The sequence below is a fragment of the Schistocerca nitens genome, unplaced genomic scaffold, assembly GCF_023898315.1.
Source record: "Schistocerca nitens isolate TAMUIC-IGC-003100 unplaced genomic scaffold, iqSchNite1.1 HiC_scaffold_375, whole genome shotgun sequence".
NCBI lineage: Eukaryota > Metazoa > Arthropoda > Insecta > Orthoptera > Acrididae > Schistocerca > Schistocerca nitens.
Window position 1 is genome coordinate 8104127 of NW_026045909.1, and position 26632 is coordinate 8130758.

Genomic DNA, 26632 nt, shown 5'->3' on the forward strand with positions numbered 1-26632 from the left:
TCTGGAGAACTTGCTGGCCACTCTAGTGGAGCAATATCGTTACCCTGAAGGAAGTCATTCACAAGATATGCACGATGGGGGCGGGAATTGTCGTCCATGAAGCATGCCAATATGCTGTCGATATGGTTGCATTATCGGTCGGAGGATGGCATTCACATATCATACAGCTGTACAGCGCCTTCCAGAACCACCAGCAGTGTACATCGGCTACACATAATGCCGCCCCAAAACAGCAGGGAACCTCCACCTTGCTGCACTTGCTGGACAGTGTGTCTAAGGCATTCAGCCTGACCAGGTTGCCTCAAAACCATCTACGACGATTGTCTGTTTGAAGGCATATGTGACACTCATCGGTAAAGAGAACATGATGCCAATCCTGAGCGGTCCATTCGGCATGTTGTTGGTCCCATCTGTACCACACTGCATGGTGTCGTGGTTGCAAAGATGGACCTTGCCATGGTCGTCGGAAGTGAAGTTGCGCATCATGTAGCCTATTGCGCACAGTTTGAGTCATAACAGGATGTCCTGTGGCTACACGAAAAGCATTATTCAACATGGTAGTGTTGCTGTCAGGATTCCTCTGAGCCATAATCCATAGATAGTAGTCATCCACTGCAGTAGCAGCCCTTGGGTGGCCCGAGCGAGGCACGTCGTCGACAGTTCCTGTCTCTCTGTATCTCCTCCATGCCCAAACAACATCACTTTGGTTCACTCCGAGACACCTGGACACTTCCCTTGTCAAGAGCCCTTCCTGGCACAAAGTAACAATGCGGACACTATTGAACCATGGTATTGACCATCTAGGCATGGTTGAACTACAGACAACACGAGCCATGTACCTCCTTCATGGTGGAATGACTGGAACTGATCGGCTGTCGGACCCCCTCTGTTTAATAGGTACTGCTCATGCTTGGTTGTTTACATCTTTGGGCGGGTTTAGTGACATCTCTGAACCGTCAAAGGGACTGTGTCTGCGATACAATATCCACAGACAACGTCTATCTTCAGGAGTTCTGGAACCAGGGTGTTGCAAAACATTTTTTGTTGTGAGTATTTACTTGTGCAAATACTACATAAATTACAGACAGAAATAGTTTCAGAACATTTAACATCTCTGGTGATTACTAAATTCACCAGGGCACTAAAAAGTACACATTCCGCTCACTTCGATGGTGGGTCTATCAGAAAATTGTCATCTTTTATATACTTGGCAGGATTACCCATAAGCTATCTTTGTAATAACATAATGACTCAGGTCATATTTTCTGACAGACTTTATTATGCAGTGGTAACAACCATTATCAGACTGGATAAGCAATCCACTTCTAACCACAGCAAACCACTTCTAACCACAGGTCACTTTCACAGTGGCGACTCTCGCAAAAATTTTACCAACATACTATGTGGTGGCCTACAAACTTCTGACTTACAAGAGCAGTAATTGTAAATAAATTGAATATATTAATTTTACCTACATTAATGAAACTCTAAATTTGTTTAAATTTTTTAACTAATCATTTAACACTGTGAGGAATAAAATAAGATGATTAAAAAAAAGGTTGGTAACAGTATAAATCGAACCATAACCGACGAATTGCCAGTTAGTGCACTAGACCATGGCACCGTTATGACAACTGTTCATTTAAAATACCTCACACTCTATGCTTACCCAATACACTAACACAATTTCAAAAATAATAATAGTAATAATAAGAATAATAATAATAACCCTTTAGATCACATAACATCAACAGATACGAAGAAAGTAAATTGGAAAAAGAAAACACTACATGGCAAGCACCTGTATCATCTAACACAGCTACACATCGATCAAGACGCATCCAACATACGGCTAAGAAAAGGCAATATATACAGTGAGACGGAAGGATTCATGATTGCAATACAGGATCAATCAGTAAACACCAGATATTACAGTAAGCATATTATTAAAGATCCCAATACCACAACAGATAAATGCAGACTTTGCAAACAACAAATAGAAACAGTAGATCACATCACAAGCGGATGTACAATACTAGCAAATACAGAATACCCCAGAAGACATGACAATGTAGCAAAAATAATACATCAACAGCTTGCCTTACAACATAAACTTATAAAACAACACGTTCCCACATACAAGTATGCACCACAAAATGTACTGGAGAATGATGAATACAAATTATACTGGAACAGAACCATTATAACAGATAAAACAACACCACATAACAAACCTGACATCATGCTCACCAATAAAAAGAAGAAATTAACACAACTAATCGAAATATCCATACCCAATACAACAAATATACAAAATAAAACAGGAGAAAAAATTGAAAAATACATCCAACTGGCTGAGGAAGCCAAGGACATGTGGCATCAGGATAAAGTTGGCATTATACCAATTATACTATCAACTACAGGAGTCAATACCACACAATATCCACCAGTACATCAATGCAATACAGCTACAGCCAAACTTATATATACAAATACAGAAATCTGTAATTATTGATACATGTTCAATTACCCGAAAATTCCTAAATGCAATATAACACATACCGTACAGTTAAAAGGAAATGACGCTTGATCAAGGTCCGCGTCACTTTCCATTTTTAACCAGACTTAACGTCTGAGAAAGTAAAGAAATAATAATAATAATAATAATAATAACCTGGTGCTGTGAGCAACACAGCACAGTGCCAGAAGGGATGACATTACATCACAGCACGTGCATTCACATGTTTTTGTCAATTCCATTTGCATAACAGCATGCGTTCGAAGAGAAACTGCATAATTTTAGAGCTATTTCTGGCTCGCATTCAAAGAAAAATGGTGTCATTTTAATGTGATTTCTGGCTTGCATTTAAATAGAAAAGCTATAATTTTAGTCTGCTACTGTCATTTCACACTTTTTAGTGTTTGCAAAAGTTGCTTGAGAAAGTGGTTTGTGATAGAATACCAATTCACTTAACTCAGCAGAACTTGTTAACTGCTTCCCAATTTTAGCTTTCATAAAAGGATTCTCACGGAGATAGCAATACAATACCTCCCAAATGAAGTCCTGGAAGAGCTCAAAAAGAAAAATTTTCATTTTGGTATACTTTGTAACCTTCTCAAAGACTATGACAACATCACACTTGCAAACTGGAGTATTATGGTATTAACAGTACCCTCTGGCATGCCTGAAGCCTCACCTTTTAAAAAAACTGTTGAGTATCTTGCTGACAAACTGTGACACAGGACTAAGGATAATCTCAGAATGGGGAACATAAAATTTGGGGTCCCACAATGACCTTGTGGGTTCCAACAAGTGTGGTGTTCCAACGAGTTTACAGGACAATTCAAAAACTGTAATGCTCGCAGATAACAGAAGCATACTAACCAGGGATCGACAATTAACTTACGAGCCACTGCTAAACAAATACAAGTGGTTCAAAGCTAACTCTCACAAATATTCACATTATACAATTTCACACATGAAATAACAACCTGTTAGCAACATAAGTACATACACTGAGGCGACAAAAGTAATGCGATAGCAATAAGCACATATACAGAGGGTAGTAGTATCATGTACACACTGCATAAAGGGCAGTGCACTGGCAGAGCTGTCACTCGCGCTGAGTTGAGCCATGGGAAAAGGTTTCCGATGTGATTATGACCACACAATGGGAATTAACATACTTTCAATGTAAAATGGTAGTTGGTGCTAGACATGGCATGGGACATTCCATTTCAGAAATTGTTCAGGAATTCAGTATTCCAAGATCCACAGTATCAATAGCGAGCTGGAAATGCCAAATTTCAGGCATTACTTCTCACCGTGGATGACACAGTGCCCAACAGCCTTCACTTAATGATAAGAGAACAGTGATGTTTGTGTAGAGTTGTCAGTGCCAATAGACACGCAACACTGTGTAAAATAATCACATAAGTCAATGTGGGACATACGACAAATATATCTGTTAAGTCAGTACATCAAAATTGGGTATTATTAGGCTATGGCAGCAGATGAGCAACATAAACTCCTTTGTTAACAGCATGACATTGCCTGCAACACCTCTCCTGGGCTCAACTACATTCGTTGGACACTAGACGACTGGAAATCTGTTGTCTGGTCAGATGAGTTCTGATTTCAGTTGGCAAGAGCTGGTAGTAGGGTTCGAGTGTGGTGCAGTCCCCACAAAACCATGGACCCAAGTTGTCAACAAGGAACTGTGCAAGGTGATAGTGACTCCATAATGGTGTGGGCTGTGTGTACATGTAATGGACTGGGTCCTCTGGTCGAACTGAACCAATCGTTATCTGGAAATGGATATGTTTCCCTACTTGGAGACCATTTGTAGACATTCATGGACTTCATGTTCCCAAACAAAAGCTAAATTTTTATGGAGGACAATGTGCCATGTCACTGAGCCACAATTGTTCGTGATTTGTTTGACAAACATTCTGGACAATTCAAGTGAACAATTGTTCACAATTTGTTTGACAAACATTCTGCACAATTCGAGTGACCAATTGTGGTCACCCAGATTGCCCAACATGAATCCCACTGAACATTAATGGGACATAACCAAGAGGTTAGTCTGTGTACAAACTCCTGCGCTGGCAACACTGCCACAATTAGCACTGGCACCACTTTCATAATTCTGGATGATAGCATGGGTCAGTATTTCTGCAGGGGACTTCCAACGACTTGTTGAGTCCATGCCGTGTAAAGTGCAGCACTATGCTGGGTTAAAGGGGGTCCGACCCAAAATTAAGAGGTATCCCATGACTATTGTCACTCAGTGTATATGATCATATATTAAATGTAACACTGTGTGTAAAATTCCTTGTGGTCCAGTAGCATAACAAATTAAAATTAAATCAGCATGCATATAAACTAATCAAGAAGCTTGGCATGTTTTGCTCTTAAATGCATATATCCTTTGTTAACCTAAAGAGAAACATGTTAGCATATTTTCATTCCTTATTGTTCTATGGAGTTACTTTTTAGTGTAATCCACCTACAGCAAATGCAATGTTTAAGCAAAAGTAGTGAGCAGTATGAATACTTTGTAAAGTAGATAATAGTCCACCTTGCAGTAGCCCTTTTAAGGATACTTGTCTTTTTATGCACACTTTCTCATACATTTTCACCTTAAAAGATTTTGTTGTTGAGAATAAAAACCTGTTTCAATTGAAATATAATCTACACAATCACAATAGAAGACCAAAAAAAGAAAAAGAAAAAAAAACAGTTTTCATGCAGATTTTGCTGGCTTAGGATGGAGTTATGGACTCAGTGTGAAGACATTCAACAAGTCTCATATAACTCATATAACACAATAGATATGTTGGCTATACTCTATCAATGCTGATGTGATCTCTCTGACTGAAGTGAGGCTTTATTGTGCCAGTGTAGTGGTAGAATGAGCAGAGTGACACAGTACAGTGGTAGTGAGTAAGCAAAAAGTATGACGGTCAGCGCAGACGACTTGTTTATTTTGCTCTAGACGGATGGCGACATGCACGTCTTACTGGATGTCGTCAGTGTATATATTGGGAAGTTTGTAAACGAATAAGAGATATACAAATTGTCTATTGTAGCTTGTGTTGGAGATTAGTGTTTTCAGTGATCATTATCTCTCAGGTTATGGCTTCTTGCTGTCAAGTACTGTAATTGTTTTTTAAGCAAAGATATATTTGGTGTCCCATGTGAGTCTTTGATGTACATGTAGATTACTGTCACATTCTTTCATTTGTTGACTCTAATCATATCCAATAATAGTGTTGTTGCTAATCTCAGTAAAACTGATATATGATGCATTAACTTCTATATCTGCATGTACTTTTAGGCTCATCATCATTACTGTGGCATTGGCCCCTCCTTGTGACCCCCCCCCCCCCCCCCAATTTTTCTGTGGTAACCTTAGCCATTGCTGGTATTACATTAAAATATATAAAACATATTTACTTGATTCTGCTAATTTATGTTAATCTTGCATTGGGTGCATACATTAGTGAAATATTGTAGTGTCTTTTCTAATACTGTTTTGTTTCATGCGGACTACAAATATTTTGTATATTGTATGAAGGACTTGGATACTGATCAAACAAGTATTTGCATATAACAAATGATACCTGAAAATTGAACAAGCATTCAAAAGGTAAGGAAAATCCTATCAATTCAAAAGAAAATTAAAAATGTGCCTTACTGCACACACTACCTACAAACGATCTGAATATCAATATTCAAGGATTAAAAAAGTTATGTTAGCCAGATGGCAAGTAACAGTGCTTACTGTAAAGATACATGATAAGAGGTAAATAAGATTCAGTATTTACAGATGAAGGTACACTTTTTCTTTGGAGGAGAAAAAAAGGGCAAGGTAATAACATGAATAACAAGCTACCAACGAACCTGTAGTATCATGCACTATCAATACCATGCCATGCACTTCACTTTAGAAGCTGGCAGTAACCCATATGCCTGAACTCTCAATCTGCGAACAGCTCTGCGTTACACCCTCCCCTCCTTGTGTGGCCAAGTCCACCACAGAGCCAACTTAAAGGACACTGCACAGCTAGGCTAGTCTCTGCAAGAGAGCTGAGTTCTGCCTAGGTACTCTAAGCATTATCATTTTGCCTCTGTTATTGAATGATGAAACTGCCTTTCTCAAGGAAACACACTGGACTGTATTCTGGTTAGTCAATTACGTTGGGCAAGAGATTCGCATTTATCGCAAATCTCTTGCCCAACGTAAAGTCCCGAGCGACTGGAAAAAAGCGCAGGTGACGCCTGTATATAAGAAGGGTAGAAGGACGGATCCTCAAAATTACAGACCAATATCCTTAACATTGGTTTGTTGCAGGATTCGCAAACATATTCTCAGTTCGAATATAATGAATTTCCTTGAGACAGAGAAGTTGCTGTCCATGCATCAGCACAGCTTTAGAAAGCATCACTCCTGTGAAACGCAACTCACCCTTTTTTCACATGATATCTTGCGAACCATGGATGAAGGGTATCAGACGGATGCCATATTCCTTGACTTCCAGAAAGCGTTTCACTCGGTGCCCCACTGCAGACTCCTAACTAAGGTACAAGCATATGGGATTGGTTCTCAAGTATGCGAGTGGCTCGAAGACTTCTTAAGTGATACAATCCAGTACGTTGTCCTCGGTGGTGAGTGTTCATCGGAGGTGAGTGTATCATCTGGAGTGCCCCAGGGAAGTGTGGTAGGTCCGCTGTTGTTTTCTATCTACATAAATGATCTTTTGTATAGGGTGGATAGCAATGTGCAGCTGTTTGCTGATGATTCTGTTGTGTACGGGAAGGCGTCATCGTTGAGTGACTGTAGGAGGATACAAGATGACTTGGACAGGATTTGTGATTGGTGTAAAGAATGGCAACTAACTCTAAATATAGATAAATGTAAATTAATGCAGATGAATAGGAAAAATATCCTGTAATGTTTGAATACTCCATTAGTAGTGTAGCACTTGACACAGTCACGTCGATTAAATATTTGGGCGTAACATTGCAGAGCAATATGAAGTGGGACAAGCGTGTAATGGCAGTTTTGGGGAAGGCGGATAGTTGTCTTCGGTTCATTGGTAGAATTTTGGGAAGATGTGGTTCATCTGTAAAGGAGACCACTTATAAAACACTAATACGACCTATTCTTCGGTACTGCTCGAGCGTTTGGGATCCCTATCAGGTCGGATTGAGGAAGGACATAGAAGCAATTCAGAGGCGGGCTGCTAGATTTGTTACTGGTAGGTTTGATCATCACACAAGTGTTACGGAAATGCTTCAGGAACTCGGGTGGGAGTCTCTAGAGGAAAGGAGGTGTTCTTTTCATGAATCGCTACTGAGGAAATTTAGAGAACCAGCATTTGAGGCTGACTGCAGTACAATTTTACTGCTGCCAACTTACATTTCGCAGAAAGACCACAAAGATAAGATAAGAGAGATTAGAGCTCATACAGAGGCATATAGGCAGTCATTTTTCCCTCGTTCTGTTTGGGAGTGGAACAGGGAAAGATGATGCTAGTTGTGGTACGAGGTACCCTCTGCCACGCACCGTATGGTGGATTGCGGAGTATGCATGTAGATGTAGATGTAGTTTCATGTTTCATGGATCATGCGCATGATAAATCATAATGATGTGAAACGAATCATCTAACATTCACATCAAAAATTAAATTGTAAATAAAAGGAGTTGCTTAAACTCTATGTGTGCATAGCTCATTATTTTTGCTCTCTGTCTTAAACCCACCAACTCCTTGGCATCCAGCAACAGGACACCAAACACTTGGTGATGATGCTGTTCCCATGGGTGTTTCACTACATCTTCTCACCCACCATATCAACAACTGGCAAAAATACTGATTTTGTCTTTCTTGCAGAACCATGGCTCGTCAACATGCTTGCCCTTGATATTGCTTTTTTGTTACTGTGTTTCAGAGCACTGAACCTGCAGACTGTGTATTTTTGCACTTTTTAAAGGCTAACATTTCTAGTGATTTTAATTCGTGCTTTCTTGCACTTTAGTGGCTGCACTCTATTTCCACTTTGATTTTTGTGCATTTCACAAGAACTGATTGTACAGTTTCAGGCACAGCAGATGCCAGTAATTAATGGAATTAATGGACTGGATGACAAAACTACTCACTGTGCAAGCAAACACATCACTGCCGCCCACAGCATGACCACAGCAAGCAGCGCCTGTATTTCTACCACCATTACATGCATTTGATTCTACACAAGAGGAATGGTTCGAGCACCATGAACAGCTTGACTCACACTTGATGTTGCATCACAATGAAGGTAGGGCCAGGTAACCCTATTTTCTTGCAGAAGTCGGGGTGTCAGTTTACCATGTGGCCAGAAAACTCTTTCCTACCGCTCACCTTGAAAGTATGCCTTATGGTTGGTTGATTGATTTAGGACAGGGGACCAAACAGCGGATCAGCGAAGGATGGGGAAGGGAGTCGGCAGTGCCATTTTCAAAGAAACCATCCTGGCATTTGCCTGAAGCAATTTAGGGAAATCACAGAAAACTTAAATCAGGATGATCTGACGCTGGTTTGAAATGTCATCATCCTGAATGCGAGTCCAGTGTGCTAACCACTGCGCCACCTTGCTTGGTTAAGCCTTATGACAAACTAGCTGTGGCATTATAGAAACACTATAATGGACTAATCAAACTCACAAGCAAGGTGTAGCTGACTTACAAGGACTTACACACCATTGTAAATTAACTTGTGAGTGTGGACGTTATTACGGTGATGCCACATTTAGGAAAGACGTTACTCAGAATGCATCAGATCCTCAAATACAAAAACAGATTCTTAAGTATCACAATCCTAGCTTGCAACAGGTTTTAGAATTAGTGGAGTGTCAGAACTCATATGACAGTGCAGCAGTAGATTTTGATTTCAAACCTACAGTATTTGTGCAATACAGAGTAATGGTAAACATGCTGTGCACTGCGGCATGAAAAAGTCTATACCAGGGCAGTGATGTAAACAGAACCAATGTGAGAGGCAGCAGACTAATGGTGTTAAATCCTGCCCTTGGTATTTTAAAGCACATAAGTGGCAAGTGTGTCCATGTCATGATGCTAAAGGTTATCACTCTGGCAAGCACAGTCATGTTCAATCTATGTCTGTCTTCATACAGTAAGTTTTCTCCATGGTCTCAATCAATAAATGTAAACATAATTTTTTCAAAGTCGTTTTTAAAGCCATCTTTTTCAAAGCCATTTTTCAAAGACACATGATTGTAGTGTCACACAGTGCAAGGCAAGTGCAACACCAAAGAAACCACACACTCCTTCCATTCAGCATCAGACCAATAAATTGTGTCACTCTCCAAACTGCCAACCACGAAATACACATGCAGTTAGACTCTGGTCCAACAGTGACTTTCTTGAACAAAAGCAAACTCAAACTGTTACGCAAACACAAGCTACATAAGTCACAGGCAACTTTTTCTGGTTACAGTTAACATGACATTCCTGTGTTAGGTGTTTGCAGTCTACGTGCCACTTTTTGTAGCCTTACCAAGACAGATTCATTCACAGTTTTGTCCTCACATGAAAGTGGAGATACTTTTGGTATGGACTCTTTTGATCTGTTTGGTTTGCACATTCAGGACATGACCACGGGAAGGGTAGCTGAACTTAGTGAAGAATGTAGTGACATTTTTCAAGATGGCCTCAGCAAAGCTAATTATTTTGAAACTTACATTATGCAAATTGTGTGATTTCTCCTTTGGTAGCCAGTCAGCTCGCATCCCCTTTGGTGATTATAAAAAAACCTTCAGGCAAATTATTCTTATGTGCAGATTTCAAGGCTGTGGTAAACTTTTCGTTTACTATGCCTGAGGAACTCATGGATAAGCTTGGTGCATGTTGCTTCTTTTCTTAGATTGATCTTCATGATTTGCAGCTTCCCTTGGATGAAAAGTCTCTACAAGTTTCTGTGATCAACACCATACGGGATTATTTAAGTTTTTGTGGTTGCCCTTTGGCACTGATCCACACTTGGCCTTTTGCAGTGCTACTTATCACAGTAGAATGTTACAGTTCCTCCTTGGTGGAACTATCTGGATTACTTAGTCATTTTGTGTTGTACCCCAACGAACGTCATGCTCATCTCTGGAAATTGTTTCAAGTGGTCTCATATGCTGGGTTAAAGTGTAACAAAGCCAGCTGTTTCTTCTTCCACACTGAGATTGAATATTAAGATCAACAGTCAGAGTATCCTCCCTTTGCAGCCACACTTAACCACCATACATCACCTCCCAGCTACTATGAATGTCAGTTAATGCCAATCTGTGTTAGGTACACTAATTTTTACATCTTATTCATTCAAAATGCTGTGAAGATTGCAGCCCCACTGCACTATCTCCACTGAAAGACTGTTCCGTTTGAGTGGATTATGGAGTGTCAAGTTACATTTCAGAGACTGAAGGATGCTTTATTAGGCAATCACTTTTTGGCAAATTTTGATCCTCCTAAGTCGGTATTGCTGGCAATGGACACATCTGCTTATGGGATTGGCACTGTTCTCTCACACAGAGTTGGATCATTAGGCATATCAATTGTCTTTGCATTCAAACTCTTTCCAAGCTCTTTCCATTGCACACTGAGTGAACATCAATAAAACTGACAAACTGCAGGGACAGAGTCCTAAATGGAAATGGAGGAGAAAAAGACCCTATAAACATGTGTCTGGAGCTGCATTATTGCCATGGCAGATTCGCTGATGAATGACAGTTCCTCTGACCATGTTCCATGTGTCCCTTGTGAGCTGAAGGCTGTGTAATTGATGCACTGGACTGCAAGCAGCTGAATGCTTTGATATTCATGTCGGGAACAAGCAGAGGTGATGTTTGTGCATGGTCAAGCAGATGGAAATGGTCGAGAGGCAGTATATAGCTACATCAAAAAAAGTACATCCACAGACACCAACCACATCATAAAACATTTCAAGGCTTTTTTGAGCATCTGTGTGATCATCGGTTCTTTCAGGCAGTGGGCTGTACTTACACCAGATTTGGAGGACCAGGTTCTACAAGATATTGAGACAAACCATAGTACAAGCTCCATGCTAGTGGTAGTGGCCCACCAGCATGGCACCAGCCGAAGTACAACTAGGTTGGTTGGTTGGTTAGTTTAAAAGGAGGGTGGTGTGGGGGGGAAGGGACCAAACTGCGAGGTCATCAGTCCCTTGTTCCTGGTAAAATAATTACCCAAGGGAAAGAAGAAAAGAAAGGATACGTACAGCACAATAACAGGAGAAAGGAAGAACCAGAAGAACAAAAGAGGAACAACCAACACTACTAGGGACAAAGGAGGAAAAGAAAACGACAGAGAGAAGCAAGAAACAGGTAGTAGGGGTAAAAACAAGAGAACAGATGACCATGGTTGGTCGACCACGAGAATAAAAGGGAAAAGCCAGTCACTCTGTGACACATTAAAACATCCACCCTAAAAGCATTAGAGTGGAGAACACAAAGAGACAAAGGACAAAATAAAACTTATACAGCTAAATTTAATGGCAACGAGTCCAGTAACTGAAGAGTCCGTCACAGGGCAGCCAAAGAAGGACAGCTCACCAAGATATGGGCCACTGTCAGCCGGGCGCCGCACAGACACTGAGTTGGGTCATCACGGCGCAGGAGGAAGCCATCTGTCACCCAAGCATGGCCAATGCGGAGCTGCCAGAGAACCAGAGTCCCTGCAAGAGGCCTGCATGGAGGACTGCCACAGATTCACAGTCTCCTTAATGACATACAGTTTGTTGTGCATGCTGAGGTTATGCCACTTAGTCTCCCAAAGCCACAAAACCTTGCAGCGTAGTACTGCATTAAGGTCAGTTGCTGAAAAGCCGATCTCCACAAGTGGTTTCTGTGTAGCCTGTTTGGCCAGCCTATCAGCAAGTTCGTTGTCTGGGATTCCGAGTGACCTGGGGTCCAGACAAACACCACTGAACGACTGGACCGTTCCAGGGCATAGATGGACTCCTGGATGGTCGCTACCAAAGAATGAGGGTAGTACTGGACAATAGCTTGTAGGCTGCTCAAGGAGTCAGTACACAGAAGAAACAACTCCCCAGGGCATGAACGGATGTGTTCAAGAGCACGAGATATAGCCACCAGCTCGGCAGTGAAAACACTGCAGCCATTGGGCAAGGAATGCAGTTCAATATGTCCTCCATGGACATACGCGAAGCTGACGTGAGCATGAGCCATCAAGCCGTCAGTGTAAACCACTTCGTCGCCTCAATACATGTCAAGAATCGAGAGGAAGTGGCAGCGGAGAGCCGTGGGGTTAACTGAGTCCTTAGGGCCATGTGAAAGGTACAGGCGAAGCCACGGCCTAGGCATACACCACGGGATGTGTACGTGAAGGGACCTCAAGTACAGGTGGTAAAGGCAAGGACTCCAGTTTGGAAAGACGGGATTGGGCACAAACTGCAATTGGAGGCCCTGGCTTGGCCGCCGATGCAGGAGATGAACTACCATGGGTGGCAAAAGGAGACAGTGATTCGGATGCGCAGGAGAACTACAAATGTGTGCAACGTAACTGGCCAGCAGTTGTGCACACCTAACCTGCACTGGAGGGACTCTGGCCTCCACAAGGATGCTGGTTACCAGACACATCCTAAAAGCTCCTGTCGCTAGGCGAATGCCACAGTGGTGTACTGAGTCAAGTAAATGCAATGCTGAGTGCGCCGCCAAACCATAAACCAGACTCCCATAGTCAAGGCAGGATTGAACAAGGGCTCTGTAGAGCTGCAGCAGTGTAGAGCGATCTGCACCCCAGCTGGTGTTGCTCAGGCAGCGGAGGGCATTGAGATGCTGCCAGCACTTCCAATTAAGCTGACGAAGCCAAGGCAATCGGGCGTTGAAAACCAGTCCTAAGAATCAATAAGTCTCCACTACAGTGAGTGGATCATCATTAAGGTAAAGTTCTGGTTCTGGATGAATGGTACAACGCCGACAGAAGTGCATAACACACAACTTTGCAGCCGAAAACTGGAAACCATGGGCTAGAGCCCATGACTGTGGCTTGTGGATGGCTCCCTGTAGGCGTCGCTCAGCAACACCAGTACTGGTGGAGCAGTACTGGTGTCACACTGCTGTCCAGAACAACCATCGACCACCGATGGATTGCTCACACAACAGCTGCGGACCCCAGTCTCAAGATTCTGTTACAGTACCTCCACACTAGTTGGCCACATTTAATTAAGTAGGTTAGTGACCCGATCATAAACCACTCTTTTGCGCTTCAACACAGCTTACCAGTCCAGCACGGTGTCATCCTATTATATACAGACAATGACCAGTACCATGTAGTTGTGCCATGTTAGTTTCAGAAGGAAATTCTTCACCTCCTCCATCAAAGCCACTTGGGGGGGGTTGTTTGGACTAAGCAGCTTGCCTGATGTCACTGCACATGGGTCAGCATGAATATCCAGATGGAATGTATTAGATTGGCTTCACAATGTCTGACATGTGCAGAACTTCAGGCTACTCCACCACACAAATTTTTTGATTGGCCCAAGTCAATGTCTGCATATCGACCTTGCGGGTCCCTAATGGAATTCCTGTCTGCTTATTGTGGTAGAAGCCTTTAGCAAGTTTCCATCCATGGTGCCCATGCAATCCACAACAGCAGCACTATCAAGACTCTGAAATCAATTTTTTGCATTGTAGGTTTCCCAGAATGGTTGGTTCAGACTGTGTACTCCAGTTCACAACAGCAGAATTTCAGCTGTTTTGTGACACCAGTGGCATCAAGCATGTGATGGCCGCAACATTCCACTCTCAATCTAATGGTGAATTGGAACACTTTGTCAGAACTTTCGAGCAACAGACGAACAAGTTACGTGCTTCCCATAGATGGGATCACGTTTTAGTGCTACTTTTCTCATCATACTATTCCCAGCCACGTAACAGCAAATCACCAGTGGAGCTTTTGCAGAGATGCCTACATAGGACACTGCTTCAACTGCTGCATCCTCCGCAGCGATCAGCCTATTCTCTGGACCACTCTAAGTTTAATATGAATGTTTGGTCTTTTCCACAACTTTTGAAAGACACTGGTACTGGGAACGGGTATTATCAGCAAAGTTTTGGGCCACTCTTTGTATGTTTTACAGAGTACTTCTGGGCTGCAGAAATGCCATCAGAATCCACTTTGCTTGTGTGGACTGTATGATCCTGCCATGGGTTTTTCATTTGCAGATTCTGTGCCAAAGAGGACCCCTCAGCCTCAGTTGGTTTCCCCTCCTCCAGTCCCTGAACCACCGGAACCGGACGGGGTACCTATGGACATTGACACACCACCATCACAGCCACCACAGCACCACTAGAGTTAGGGTGTGGATAGGAGCCTGTAATCAGCTGAAGTTTTGGCTCCACTCTCCTCAGTTCCAACTACACCAGGCCTCCTCCCTCCCCAACCCACCCCCCCTTATCGTTTCTGGCAGCAGCAATACATGATGATGATGGTAAAGAGGTGTCTCTACCCGCTTTTTTTTTTGCAGAGGGGGGAGGGGGGGGGGGGTGAATATGGTACCCAGACAACTGCAATGTCAATCCATGGCCATCTCCAAGGCACCTTCTTCAGCCTGCATTGCAGCAGAACCGACTTAAAAGGGCGTGGCACTGACCTCAAGTCTGTCTGTTAGTTCAGTTCTGCCTGCCTAGTCGAAGTGTTAACAGTTAGCCTCTAATGTTATTGTGTATGATGAACCAGCCTATCTCAAGGACATGCATTGGATTTATTCTGGACTTGCTGTTATTCAAATTAAGTAAAAGGAGTACTTAAACACTATATGTGAATCTCATTATTTCTGCTCTCTGTCTTAGAACCCACCAACTCTTTGGTACAGCCATCAGTGTGATTACCAAAAAAGACAAAAATTACAAATGGCTGAACCCAACACAAAGCAGGTTTCACATGCCATCATAATGACATGCATTAACTATGGTGCAAAAGTTGACAACTGATGTAGGCCTCAGGCTATACTACATGTCTGTTACCACAGTTTTTATTCTATGTTCATACTCCTTGCCTTCACAACTCACAGTCAAGTTGTGACTTGACTTTGGCTGTGCTATAGACCAGTCTGTCATTACAACCAAGGTAGCAGGTTCTATTGTGTGCCTGGTAGAACTAATCAGCACAGAACTTTTTGATATCTCCATTCTTCAAAACACTACAATCCTACAAAAACTGGATACTGAAAAGTGGTCATTGTTAATGAATATTACTGCTTTGGAGGCAGACACATTTACTTTTTCAGGCTGCCCAACAGGAATCTCTAAAACATCAATTCTTAAAGCCCTCAACAGACTGAGTCTCAAATAGGAATACACATTCACCTGTGAATAACCTACTCTGATAGTAATGTTATGCAACTGACAAGCTTGAACCATCCTACATGCTCCTTTCAGTAATGGGTAGTTAATGGGCAGATTTCCTTATTATCTACAGATCAGTGCACGTGGCACTCCAGATGTCAAATTTCTGAGCTGATTAAAGGTCCCTGCCCATAATGCTCTGAATGCCCTCGGTTGGGGAGGAGATACGGTGATCTTGCTGGCTAAGGTAGCATCTGGCTAGCATGAACACAAGTAGTAGAAAGTCTCACTGTGTGCAGGTGGGCATTATCTTTCTGAAATGTAAGCCCAAGCTGGCTTGCCATGAAGGGCAATAAATAGGGTACTGAAAGCTATGTGGGAGATCATAAAAAGGGAAATGGGCAAAAATAAGAAAACCAATAACAATACTGTCTTGTTACATAACAGTAAAAAAGATTACGGAGCAGGGTGAAACAGCACATATATTCAAACAGCTACTTCACTGCTATAGCTGAAAATTTAATAAAACAAATTTTGTGGGAAATCAGCAGTCAGTGGGAACAAGACCAATAGCTGTAAATTGTGAATGTTTGTCGATCATATAAGCAGAGAGAAAACAGTCAAGGCTGTCACCAATCTACAAACAACATACTCGGAAAGAGTTGACAGTAGACCCAGAAGAATCTTACAGTTATCCCTCCAAAATATAATTGACCCTGTCACTCATATATGTAAATTCATGATAATGAACACAGGCCGAGACAATGAATTAAAACCAAGGCCATGAATTGAACCAGAGTCTCCTGCTCTCTAGGAACATATAAATCATCTAATTAATATATGTAATTGCTCGTTAGAGACAGGTACATTTCCTGATCAGCTGGAAACATCCAAAGTTATGCCTATATTCAGAGCTGATCACTGCTGCTTCCGAGTTCAGTTAATAGTGTTATAATCCAGAGCTGGTGACAAAAAGTGATAAACTACTGCTCCATTACAATAATATCTTATTTTTCAAAGACATTGAAAAAATAATGTACAATCAGTTAATAAAGTTTATAAACAAAAATGGAGTATTAGTTGATTCTGACTATGGTTTCCGAAGTAATCAACTGAGTACGCAATCTACGAATGCATAACCACAGTTTTAAATGCCACTGATAAACAGCAAACAGCAGGTATATTTTTAGACTTGAGTAAAGCTTTCGACATGGTAAACCACAGAATTCTTCTATACACTCTTGAGTACTATGGTATTAGAGCATTACAATGTAAAGGTAAAAAGTGTGCATAAAACATCTAGATGAAAAAGCACAATTAGTCTCAGAATACCTATCAGAAGAATGCACAACCACTTAGGGGTAGAAGGGTCAGTAATGGGACATATTCTTTTCCTCGTATATATCAATGGTCTGGATGTGCATGTTGAATCATACAAAATAGTTGTTTGCTGATGCCACAACAAATATTAGAAAAAGCAGCGAAAAATGAAGATATCCTACGTGAATTACATTCTGTTACAAATCAACTAAGTAAATGGTCAACAATGAATTAGCTTATAATAAACAACATGAAAACAGTAGCATTAAATTTCCACAACCGAAAATGCAGCACATTGAATTATCCTTTTATCACCATCAACCACCTACCCGTTGTGAATGAAGAGATAACTAAATTTCCTCGCATTTGGATTCCTAATGACCTAAAGTGGAATGAACTTATTGAACACATTAATGGAGTACAAGCTGCTATCTTTTAAGGGTTCTGAAAGGATACATAAATGCACCAGCCCTAATGTCAGCCTATGACATATATTTTAATGCACATTTAAAATGTAACCTCATATTCCGAGGAAATTCATCAGCGGCTCTGGGGACTTTCAGAATTCATAAAGAGCCATTAGGATATTACAAAGAGCAGAACCAGACTGTCCTCTAAACTGATATTCAAAACACTAAAAGTGTTACCACTGCCATGCATGTTTATTTTTGACACACTAATGCATATTTAAAAAATGAAACTGAAAGTGATAATAGCATTAGAAAAAACTGACATTTACATAATCACAACAATGGATTAAAAGGTAATTTGCCCTTACTCCAAGCTAACAGATACTTGTATCGGAAAAGCATATACTGAATGGGAATTACACTATTCAGAAAGTTGCCAAATGATATACAATGTATACTAAATATTACTGCTTCTGAAAGGTCTATTAGAGAATATCTACAGTAACACTGCCTCTGTTCAGTAAATACATATTTGAACTACAAAACAGGTATAGTTCTGTAACTTTTATAATCTGTAACATGCAGAAATGCAAAAAATCTTGAAAAACTGTTCTTTGTAATGACTAGAGTCAAGTCCATAACATCTTGTGCATTATGCTATATAGGACCAAAGGACTAAATAAAAACACAAATAAATGACAAATGATAAAACTAAGCACACAGTTATTTTACCAATTAGAGGACCAGAAGAAGGCCACTACAACAGTGGCTGATAGTTGTTTTGTTCAGTGACAGCTATCATATAATAGAATGTGGTAACATACCCAGAAAAGTTTTATGTTAATTTACTCTGGTCACAGGAGCCTTCACACTTACAGTGAAATAAGGGTTTGCACTTTAGAGAACTATGAAAGAGCGACATAATTCTAAGAGGAGTCAATGTACAGGAGGTGGAGTCACAATGTATGTAAGCATTGATATAACGGAAAATACTCCATGGGCAGTTCAATATCATTCACTTTTTTTTCCAAAGCAGGAGCTGCGTAGAGAAAATTACAAGGAGAGGGAGTTTAGTATCAGTTCTGCGATAACCTAGCTCTGACATAAACAGTTTCTTTAGAAAAGCTACATGTTGTATGGTTATGGTGAGTGATCTAAACACTGATGCATCAAGAGATAAAGAAGTTTCTATGATCCAATCAATTCCCAGTTACATGTACCTATCCCAAAATGGTGTTGTCCAACCTTACAGACACTGATATATCATGCAATTACTAATACACCTCTCAGATTGTCGACAAGAAGTTGAAATATCACACATCAAGTTAGGCTCTGAGAAAACATTTGTGGAATTTAGGCAGTTGAAATTAAAAAATTAAAGACTACAAATATTTCTAAAACAGAACACTTCTTTGAACTACACTTTTCATCTAATAACAGAGGAACAGTGTGAATACCTTCGCTCAACACTAGGTTGAAAAATAAGTATCACACGTCCTATTTATGGAGAAATCTAAATTTAAAGAGTACTAAGAGATGGATCAGAACAGATATTAAAAAAGCATGAAAAGAACTAAAAATGGCTGTGAGAATTGCCAGGTACAGGAAATTCCAGTCAGCATTGACAAGAATAGGCTTATGGCAGGCTAAGAGGAGAACAAATCCAGTTTTTATGTAGCATAAAATTCAGGTTTCAGTCACATTTTTAAGATTTCTAGTACCCCGTAAACTGCATGTAGATGTGGGTCTGGTAGGAAAGGGAGCTGTCATACAATACTAGAAGAGGATGGGAGGAAGTGTGATAACACCTTGTTGAGTAAGTGAGAAATATGCATAAACATACCAGCGGCTGCCAAAGGGAAGAAGAAGTGAGTAATATCTTCAGAGTCACAGAATATATTTTTCTGCTGGCAACAAATGAGTCACGAAATATCAAAAATAATACACTATCTACAGTCAAAACACACACAAGGTCTTGATGAAATGTCTAGGAAAATGCTGAGTGTCAGTCAGCAAGCCTCTGTCTAATTTGGTTCTCTTAATGACGAAGGAAAAGTTTTAAAAAATCTTTAATGTCTGAAAAAGAGTAAGGGTGGTGATAACAATAGCGCTGCAAACTATACTCTAATTACTATTACATTTGTCTTACCTGAAGGCAGAAACTGTCTTCTGAGATCAGATATTACATTTTATAAAGAAGAATGACATAATCAATGAGAGGTACAGCGTTGTTTTAGAACATATAGGTCTGCCAGTATCAATATAAAGAGCAATTAAATCGCACAAACTAAATCCATCTGCATTAAACTACAAGATCCAGTTCTGAAAGTAGTGGGGAACAGCAAATTCTTGGATGTTATAATCGGTAAGCAGCTGAAGCGGGAGAACTATATTGACAAATTACGTATAACAAAAAACTAGTACTAAAAAGAAAAAATATTTGTAATGAGAATGGTGTTTGGACAGTAAATAAAGATAAACACTTAACAACACACTATATACCCAGGAATGACTTCAGAGAAACTAATATCATGACTGTTATCTCAATATACAGGGTTATTACAAATGATTGAAGCGATTTCACAGCTCTACAATAACTTTATTATTTGAGATATTTTCACAATGCTTTGCACACACATACAAAAACTCAAAAAGGTTTTTTAGGCATTCACAAATGTTCGATATGTGCCCCTTTAGTGATTCGGCAGACATCAAGCTGATAATCAAGTTCCTCCCACACTCAGCGCAGCATGTCCCCATCAATGAGTTCGAAAGCATCGTTGATGCGAGCTCACAGCTCTGGCACGTTTCTTGGTAGAGGAGGTTTAAACAATGAATCTTTCACATAAGCCCACAGAAAGAAATCGCATGGGGTTAAGTCGGTAGAGCGTGGAGGCCATGACATGAATTGCTGATCATGATCTCCACCACGACCGATCCATCGGTTTTCCAATGTCCTGTTTAAGAAATGCCGAACATCATGATGGAAGTGCGGTGGAGCACCATCCTGTTGAAAAATGAAGTCGGCGCTGTCGGTCTCCAGTTGTGGCATGAGCCAATTTTCCAGCATGTCCAGATACACGTGTCCTGTAACGTTTTTTTCGCAGAAGAAAAAGGGGCCGTAAACTTTAAACCGTGAGATTGCACAAAACACGTTAACTTTTGGTGAATTGCGAATTTGCTGCACTAATGCGTGAGGATTCTCTACCGCCCAGATTCGCACATTGTGTCTGTTCACTTCACCATTAAGAAAAAATGTTGCTTCATCACTGAAACCAAGTTTCGCACTGAATGCATCCTCTTCCATGAGCTGTTGCAACCGCGCCGAAAATTCAAAGCGTATGACTTTGTCATCGGGTGTCAGGGCTTGTAGCAACTGTAAACGGTAAGGCTTCTGCTTTAGCCTTTTCCATAAGATTTTCTAAACCGTCAGCTGTGGTACATTTAGCTCCCTGCTTGCTTTATTCGTCGACTTCCGCGGGCTACGCGTGAAACTTGCCCGCAAGCGTTCAACCGTTTCTTCGCTCACTGCAGGCCGACCCGTTGATTTCCCCTTACAGAGGCATCCAGAAGCTTTAAACTGCGCATACCATCGCCGAATGGAGTTAGCAGTTGGTGGATCTTTGTTGAACTTTGTCCTGAAGTGTTGTTGCACTGTTATGACTGACTAATGTGAGTGCATTTCAAGCACGACATACGCTTTCTCGGCTCCTGTCGCCATTTTGTCTCACTGCGCTCTCGAGCGCTCTGGCGGCAGAAACCTGAAGTGCGGCTTCAGCCGAACAAAACTTTATGAGTTTTTCTACGTATCTGTAGTGTGTCTTGACCATATGTCAATGAATGGAGCTACAGTGAATTTATGAAATCGCTTCAATCATTTGTAATAGCCCTGTACATATGACCACCCATTACGCAGTTAAAAACAAATTTTACTGCACAGTTAAACTGAATACATGATTACAATATGAGACACATGGATAAGCATTATTGATTGATTGATGGATTCATCTACATATGTTGTTGTCGTTGTCTTCAGTCGTTAGACTGGTTTGATGCAGCTCTCCATGCTACTCTATCCTGTGCAAGATTCTTCATCTCCCAGTACCTACTGCAACCTACATCCTTCTGAATCTGCTTAGTGTATTCATCTCTTGGTCTCCCTCTACGATTTTTACCCTTCACGCTGTCCTCCAATGCTAAATTGGTGATTCCTTGATGCCTCAGAACATGTCCTACCAACCAGTCCCTTCTTCTTGTCCTCTTCCCCCCAATTCTATTCAATACCCCCTCATTAGTTATGTGATCTACCCATCTAATCTTCAGCATTCTTCTGTAGCACCATATTTTGAAAGCTTCTATTATCTTCTTGTCCAAACTATTTATTGTCCATGTTTCACTTCCATACATGGCTACACTCCATACAAATACTTCCAGAAACGACTTCCTGACACTTAAATCTATACTTGATGTTAACAAATTTCTCTTCTTCAGAAACGCTTTCCTTGACATTGCCAGTCTACATTTTATATCCTCTCTACTTCGACCATCATCAGTAATTTTGCTCCCCAAATAGCAAAACTCCTTTACTACTTTAAGTGTATCATTTCCTAACCTAATTCCCTCAGCATCACCCGACTTAATTCAACTACATTCCATTATCCTTGTTTTGCTTTTCTTGATGTTCATCTTATATCCTCCTTTCAAGACACTGTCCATTCCGTTCAACTGCTCTTCCAAGTCCTTTGCTGTCTCTGACAGAATTACAGTGTCATCGGCAAACCTTAAAGTTTTTATTTCTTCTCCATGGATTTTAATACCTACTCCAAATTTTTCTTTTGTTTCCTTTACTGCTTGCTCAATGTACAGATTGAATAACATCGATGAGAGACTACAACCCTGTCTCACTCCCTTCCCAACCACTGCTTCCCTTTCATGTCCCTCGACTCATATAACTGCCATCTGGTTTCTGTACAAATTGTGAATAGCCTTTCGCTCCCTGTATTTTACCCCTTCCACCTTCAGAATTTGAAAGAGAGTATTTCAGTCAACATTGTCAAAAGCTTTCTCTAAGACTACAAATGCTAGAAATGTAGGTTTACCTTTCCTTAATCTATTTTCTAAGATAAGTCGTAGGGTCAGTATTGCCTCATGTGTTCCCATTTTTCTTTGGAATCCAAACTGATCTTCCCCGAGGTCGGCGTCTACCAGTTTTTCCATTCGTCTGTAAAGAATTCGCATTTGTATTTTGCAGCCGTGACTTATTAAACTGATAGTTTGGTAATTTTCACATCTGTCAACACCTGCTTTCTTTGGGATTGGAATTATTATATTCTTCTTGAAGTCTGAGGGAATTTCGCCTGTCTCATACAGCCTGCCCACCAGATGGTAGAGTTTTGTCAGGACTGGCTCTCCCAAGGCCATCAGTAGTTCCAATGGAATGTTGTCTACTCCCGCGGCCTTGTTTCGACTCAGGTCTTTCAGTGCTCTGTCAAACTCTTCACGCAGTATCGTATCTCCCATTTCAGCTACATCCTCTTCCATTTCCATAATATTGTCCTCAAGTACATCGCCCTTGTATAGACCTTCTATATACTCCTTCCACATTTCTGCTTTCCCTTCTTTGCTTAGAACTGGGTTTCCATCTGAGCTCTTGATATTCATACAAGTGGCTCTCTTTTCTCCAAAGGTCTCTTTAATTTTCCTGTAGGCAGTATCTATCTTACCCCTAGTGAGATAAGCCTCTACATCCTTACATTTGTCCTCTAGCCATCCCTGCTTAGCCATTTTGCACTTCCTGTCGATCCCATTTTTGTGACGTTTGTATTCCCTTTTGCCTGTTTCATTTAATGCATTTTTATATTTTCTCCTTTCATCAATTAAATTCAATATTTCTTCTGTTACCCAAGGATTTCTATTAGCCCTCGTCTTTTTACCTACTAGGTCCTCTGCTGCCTTCACTACTTCATCTCTCAAAGCTACCAATTCTTCTTCTACTGTATTTCTTTCCCCCATTCCTGTCAATTGTTCCCTTATGTTCTCCCTGAAACTCTGTACAACCTCTGGTTCTTTCAGTTTATCCAGTTCCCATCTCCTTAAATTCCCACCTTTTTGCAGTTTCTTCAGTTTTAATCTACAGTTCATAACCAATAGATTGTGGTCAGAGTCCACATCTGCCCCTGGAAATGTCTTACAATTTAAAACCTGGTTCCTAAATCTCTGTCTTACCATTATATAATCTGTCTGATACCTTCTAGTATCTCCAGGATTCTTCCAGGTATACAACCTTCTTTTATGATTCTTGAACCAAGTGTTAGCTACGATTAAGTTATGCTCTGTGCAAAATTCTACCAGACGGCTTCCTCTTTCATTTCTTAGCCCCAATCCATATTCACCTACTACGTTTCCTTCTCTCCCTTTTCCTACTCTCGAATTCCAGTCACCCATGACTACTAAATTTTCGTCTCCCTTCACTACCTGAATAATTTCTTTTATCTCATCATACATTTCATCAATTTCTTCATCATCTGCAGAACTAGTTGGCATATAAACTTGTACTATTGTAGTAGGCATGGGCTTCGTGTCTATCTTGGCCACAATAATGCATTCACTATGCTGTTGGTAGTAGCTTACCCGCAATCCTATTTTCCTATTCATTATTAAACCTACTCCTGCATTACCCCTATTTGATTTTGTATTTATAACCCTGTATTCACTTGGCCAAAAGTCTTGTTCCTCCTGCCACTGAACTTCACTAATTCCCACTATATCTAACTTCAACTTATCCATTTCCCTTTTTAAATTTTCTAACCTACCTGCTCGATTAAGGGATCTGACATTCCATGCTCCGATCCGTAGAATGCCAGTTTTCTTTTTCCTGATAACGACGTCCTCTTGAGTAGTCCCCGCCCGGAGATCCGAATGGGGGACTATTTTACCTCCAGAATATTTTACCCAAGAGGACGCCATCATCATTTAACCATACAGTAAAGCTGCATGTCCTCAGGAAAAATTACGGCTGTAGTTTCCCCTTGCTTTCAGCCGTTCGCAGTACCAGCACAGCAAGGCCGTTTTGGTTAGTGTTGCAAGGCCAGATCAGTCAATCATCCAGACTGTTGCCCCTGCAACTACTGAAAAGGCTGCTGCCCTTCTTCAGGAACCACACGTTTGTCTGGCATCTCAACAGATCCCCTCCGTTGTGGTTGCACCTATGGTACGGCCATCTGTATCGCTGAGGCACGCAAGCCTCCCTACCAACGGCAAGGTCCATGGTTAATGGGGGTAGGTCTACATACGTAGCAGCTTAAATTAACTGAAAGGAGCCCTATACTTGTCAGGCACATTTTATTTAGTAAACAACTACACAGAATAAAATGAATGGGAAAACATCCATATTCAGGAATAAATTAAGAGATTACTTAGTTTCTTCTTCGTATAACCTAAAAGAGTATTCGGAAGCTAGATAGTACACAAGATCTTTAACCAGCTGTGAATTCGTAAATCAGCAATCATACACATACAACTTACGCACCAAGCGAGGTGGCGCAGTGGTTAGACACTGGCCTTGCATTCGGGAGGACAATGGATAAATCCCGCGTCCGGCCATCCTGATTTAAGTTTTCCGTGATTTCCCTAAATCACTCCAGGCAAATTCCGGGATGGTTCCTTTGAAAGGACAAGGCCAACTTCCTTCCCTAATCTGATGAGACCGATGACCTCGCTGTCTGGTCTCCTTCCCCACACAACCCAACCCAGCTTATATATTTTGTCTTTATATAAGAATGAGCCTGCTGCTGCCACTGCCTATATGTACGTTGCAGGTGCATTGAAGACACAATGCTGCTGTCGAAGAATACAGTCATGAAGTTGAGTGGGTGAACTGGTGGAGAACCCAAGTATGATAAATTAATACTCTTAAAGCTTTTACATGCTGCCATCACATTTCCCTGGTCACTTTAGTACAAGAAACTGTGTGTACATCTCTGGACCACTTGACAACTTTAAGATATGTTTCAGTAAAGTAGCATGTATAAATATAATGTAATCTGTGTTCGTTTCGACTAAATCCATACAATGTAGATTTTCTACGGGTACATGAAATATAGTCACTTTTCAGTTTCTGGTAACGCTACTTCTTTGGTCTTTTCAAACATATAACCACTGTAACCGCTTGCAGCGGTCTCCTTCTCATATTCAAAGCAATCCTGCCTGTGAATGAAAGATCACACATTAACTCTTGAGAAAACATTACACATGACACTAAGTTACTTTGGTAGACTCCAATAATCCGGACAGAACAAAAGAATGTAGTTTACTATAAAAAGCAAGGATGGTTACAGTTGAACGTTACAATGACGACATTATTGGAGATGCAGTCCCCGTTAAGAAATTGTTACTGTACTGGCGTTTTTACATTGGGAAGGATTGCGAATAGGGCCGTACTAGAATAAATTTAGTCATTACAAACGCGAGAGGCTCTGCTCCATGTGTTACACTTACGTAAGAAAAACAGCATTATAAATGATACTTACCAATTTGTGTCTGATTTTTCGTCCAAAACATCCTTCCACGCCTCCAACAACGAATTTCTATGTTTTGTTAAATTTAATGCCATTTTTCACGAAATCATTCGATATATCAAATCAAATACACAATAAAAACGTAACAGGGAAGGTTTTCTTTTTCAAAAACACCTCCGATATTACAGCTTGATCATTTCCCAACTCCGCAGTACTTGTCGTTGTTTACTGTCAATATTTTGACAGCAACCGCACACCGCTCGGTCAACGCCTTGCCTTCTATCAGTTTGCCGCAAAGATACCTCGCCATTTCGCTGTGAAAGACCGAAGATATCCTACTCATTCCAATCGTAATGACAACAATCCGACGACAATAGTCGTTGGCCACTAAAGCGGGGTTCACACACGCATCTAACGTAGCGCCACAGTATACGGCTTACTGCGGTGGGATCTTGAGCTACCGTTCACACAGGAAGCCACAAATTCTAGATAGTTGCACAGCTTTTAATATG

The 26632-nt window shown here is 40.9% G+C and overlaps 1 protein-coding gene across 1 annotated transcript in view; it reads right to left on the reverse strand.

Annotated features, from left to right (window-relative positions):
* The window catches only part of LOC126229562 (drebrin-like protein), a 219728-nt gene extending 193326 nt beyond the window's left edge, over positions 1-26402 (reverse strand). The window contains exon 1 of the mRNA XM_049942330.1: positions 26133-26402. Within this exon, the coding sequence (XP_049798287.1) occupies positions 26133-26215 (83 nt within the window). The 5' untranslated portion in view covers positions 26216-26402. The remainder of the gene's footprint in view (positions 1-26132) is intronic.
* Positions 26403-26632: the final 230 nt, after the last annotated feature.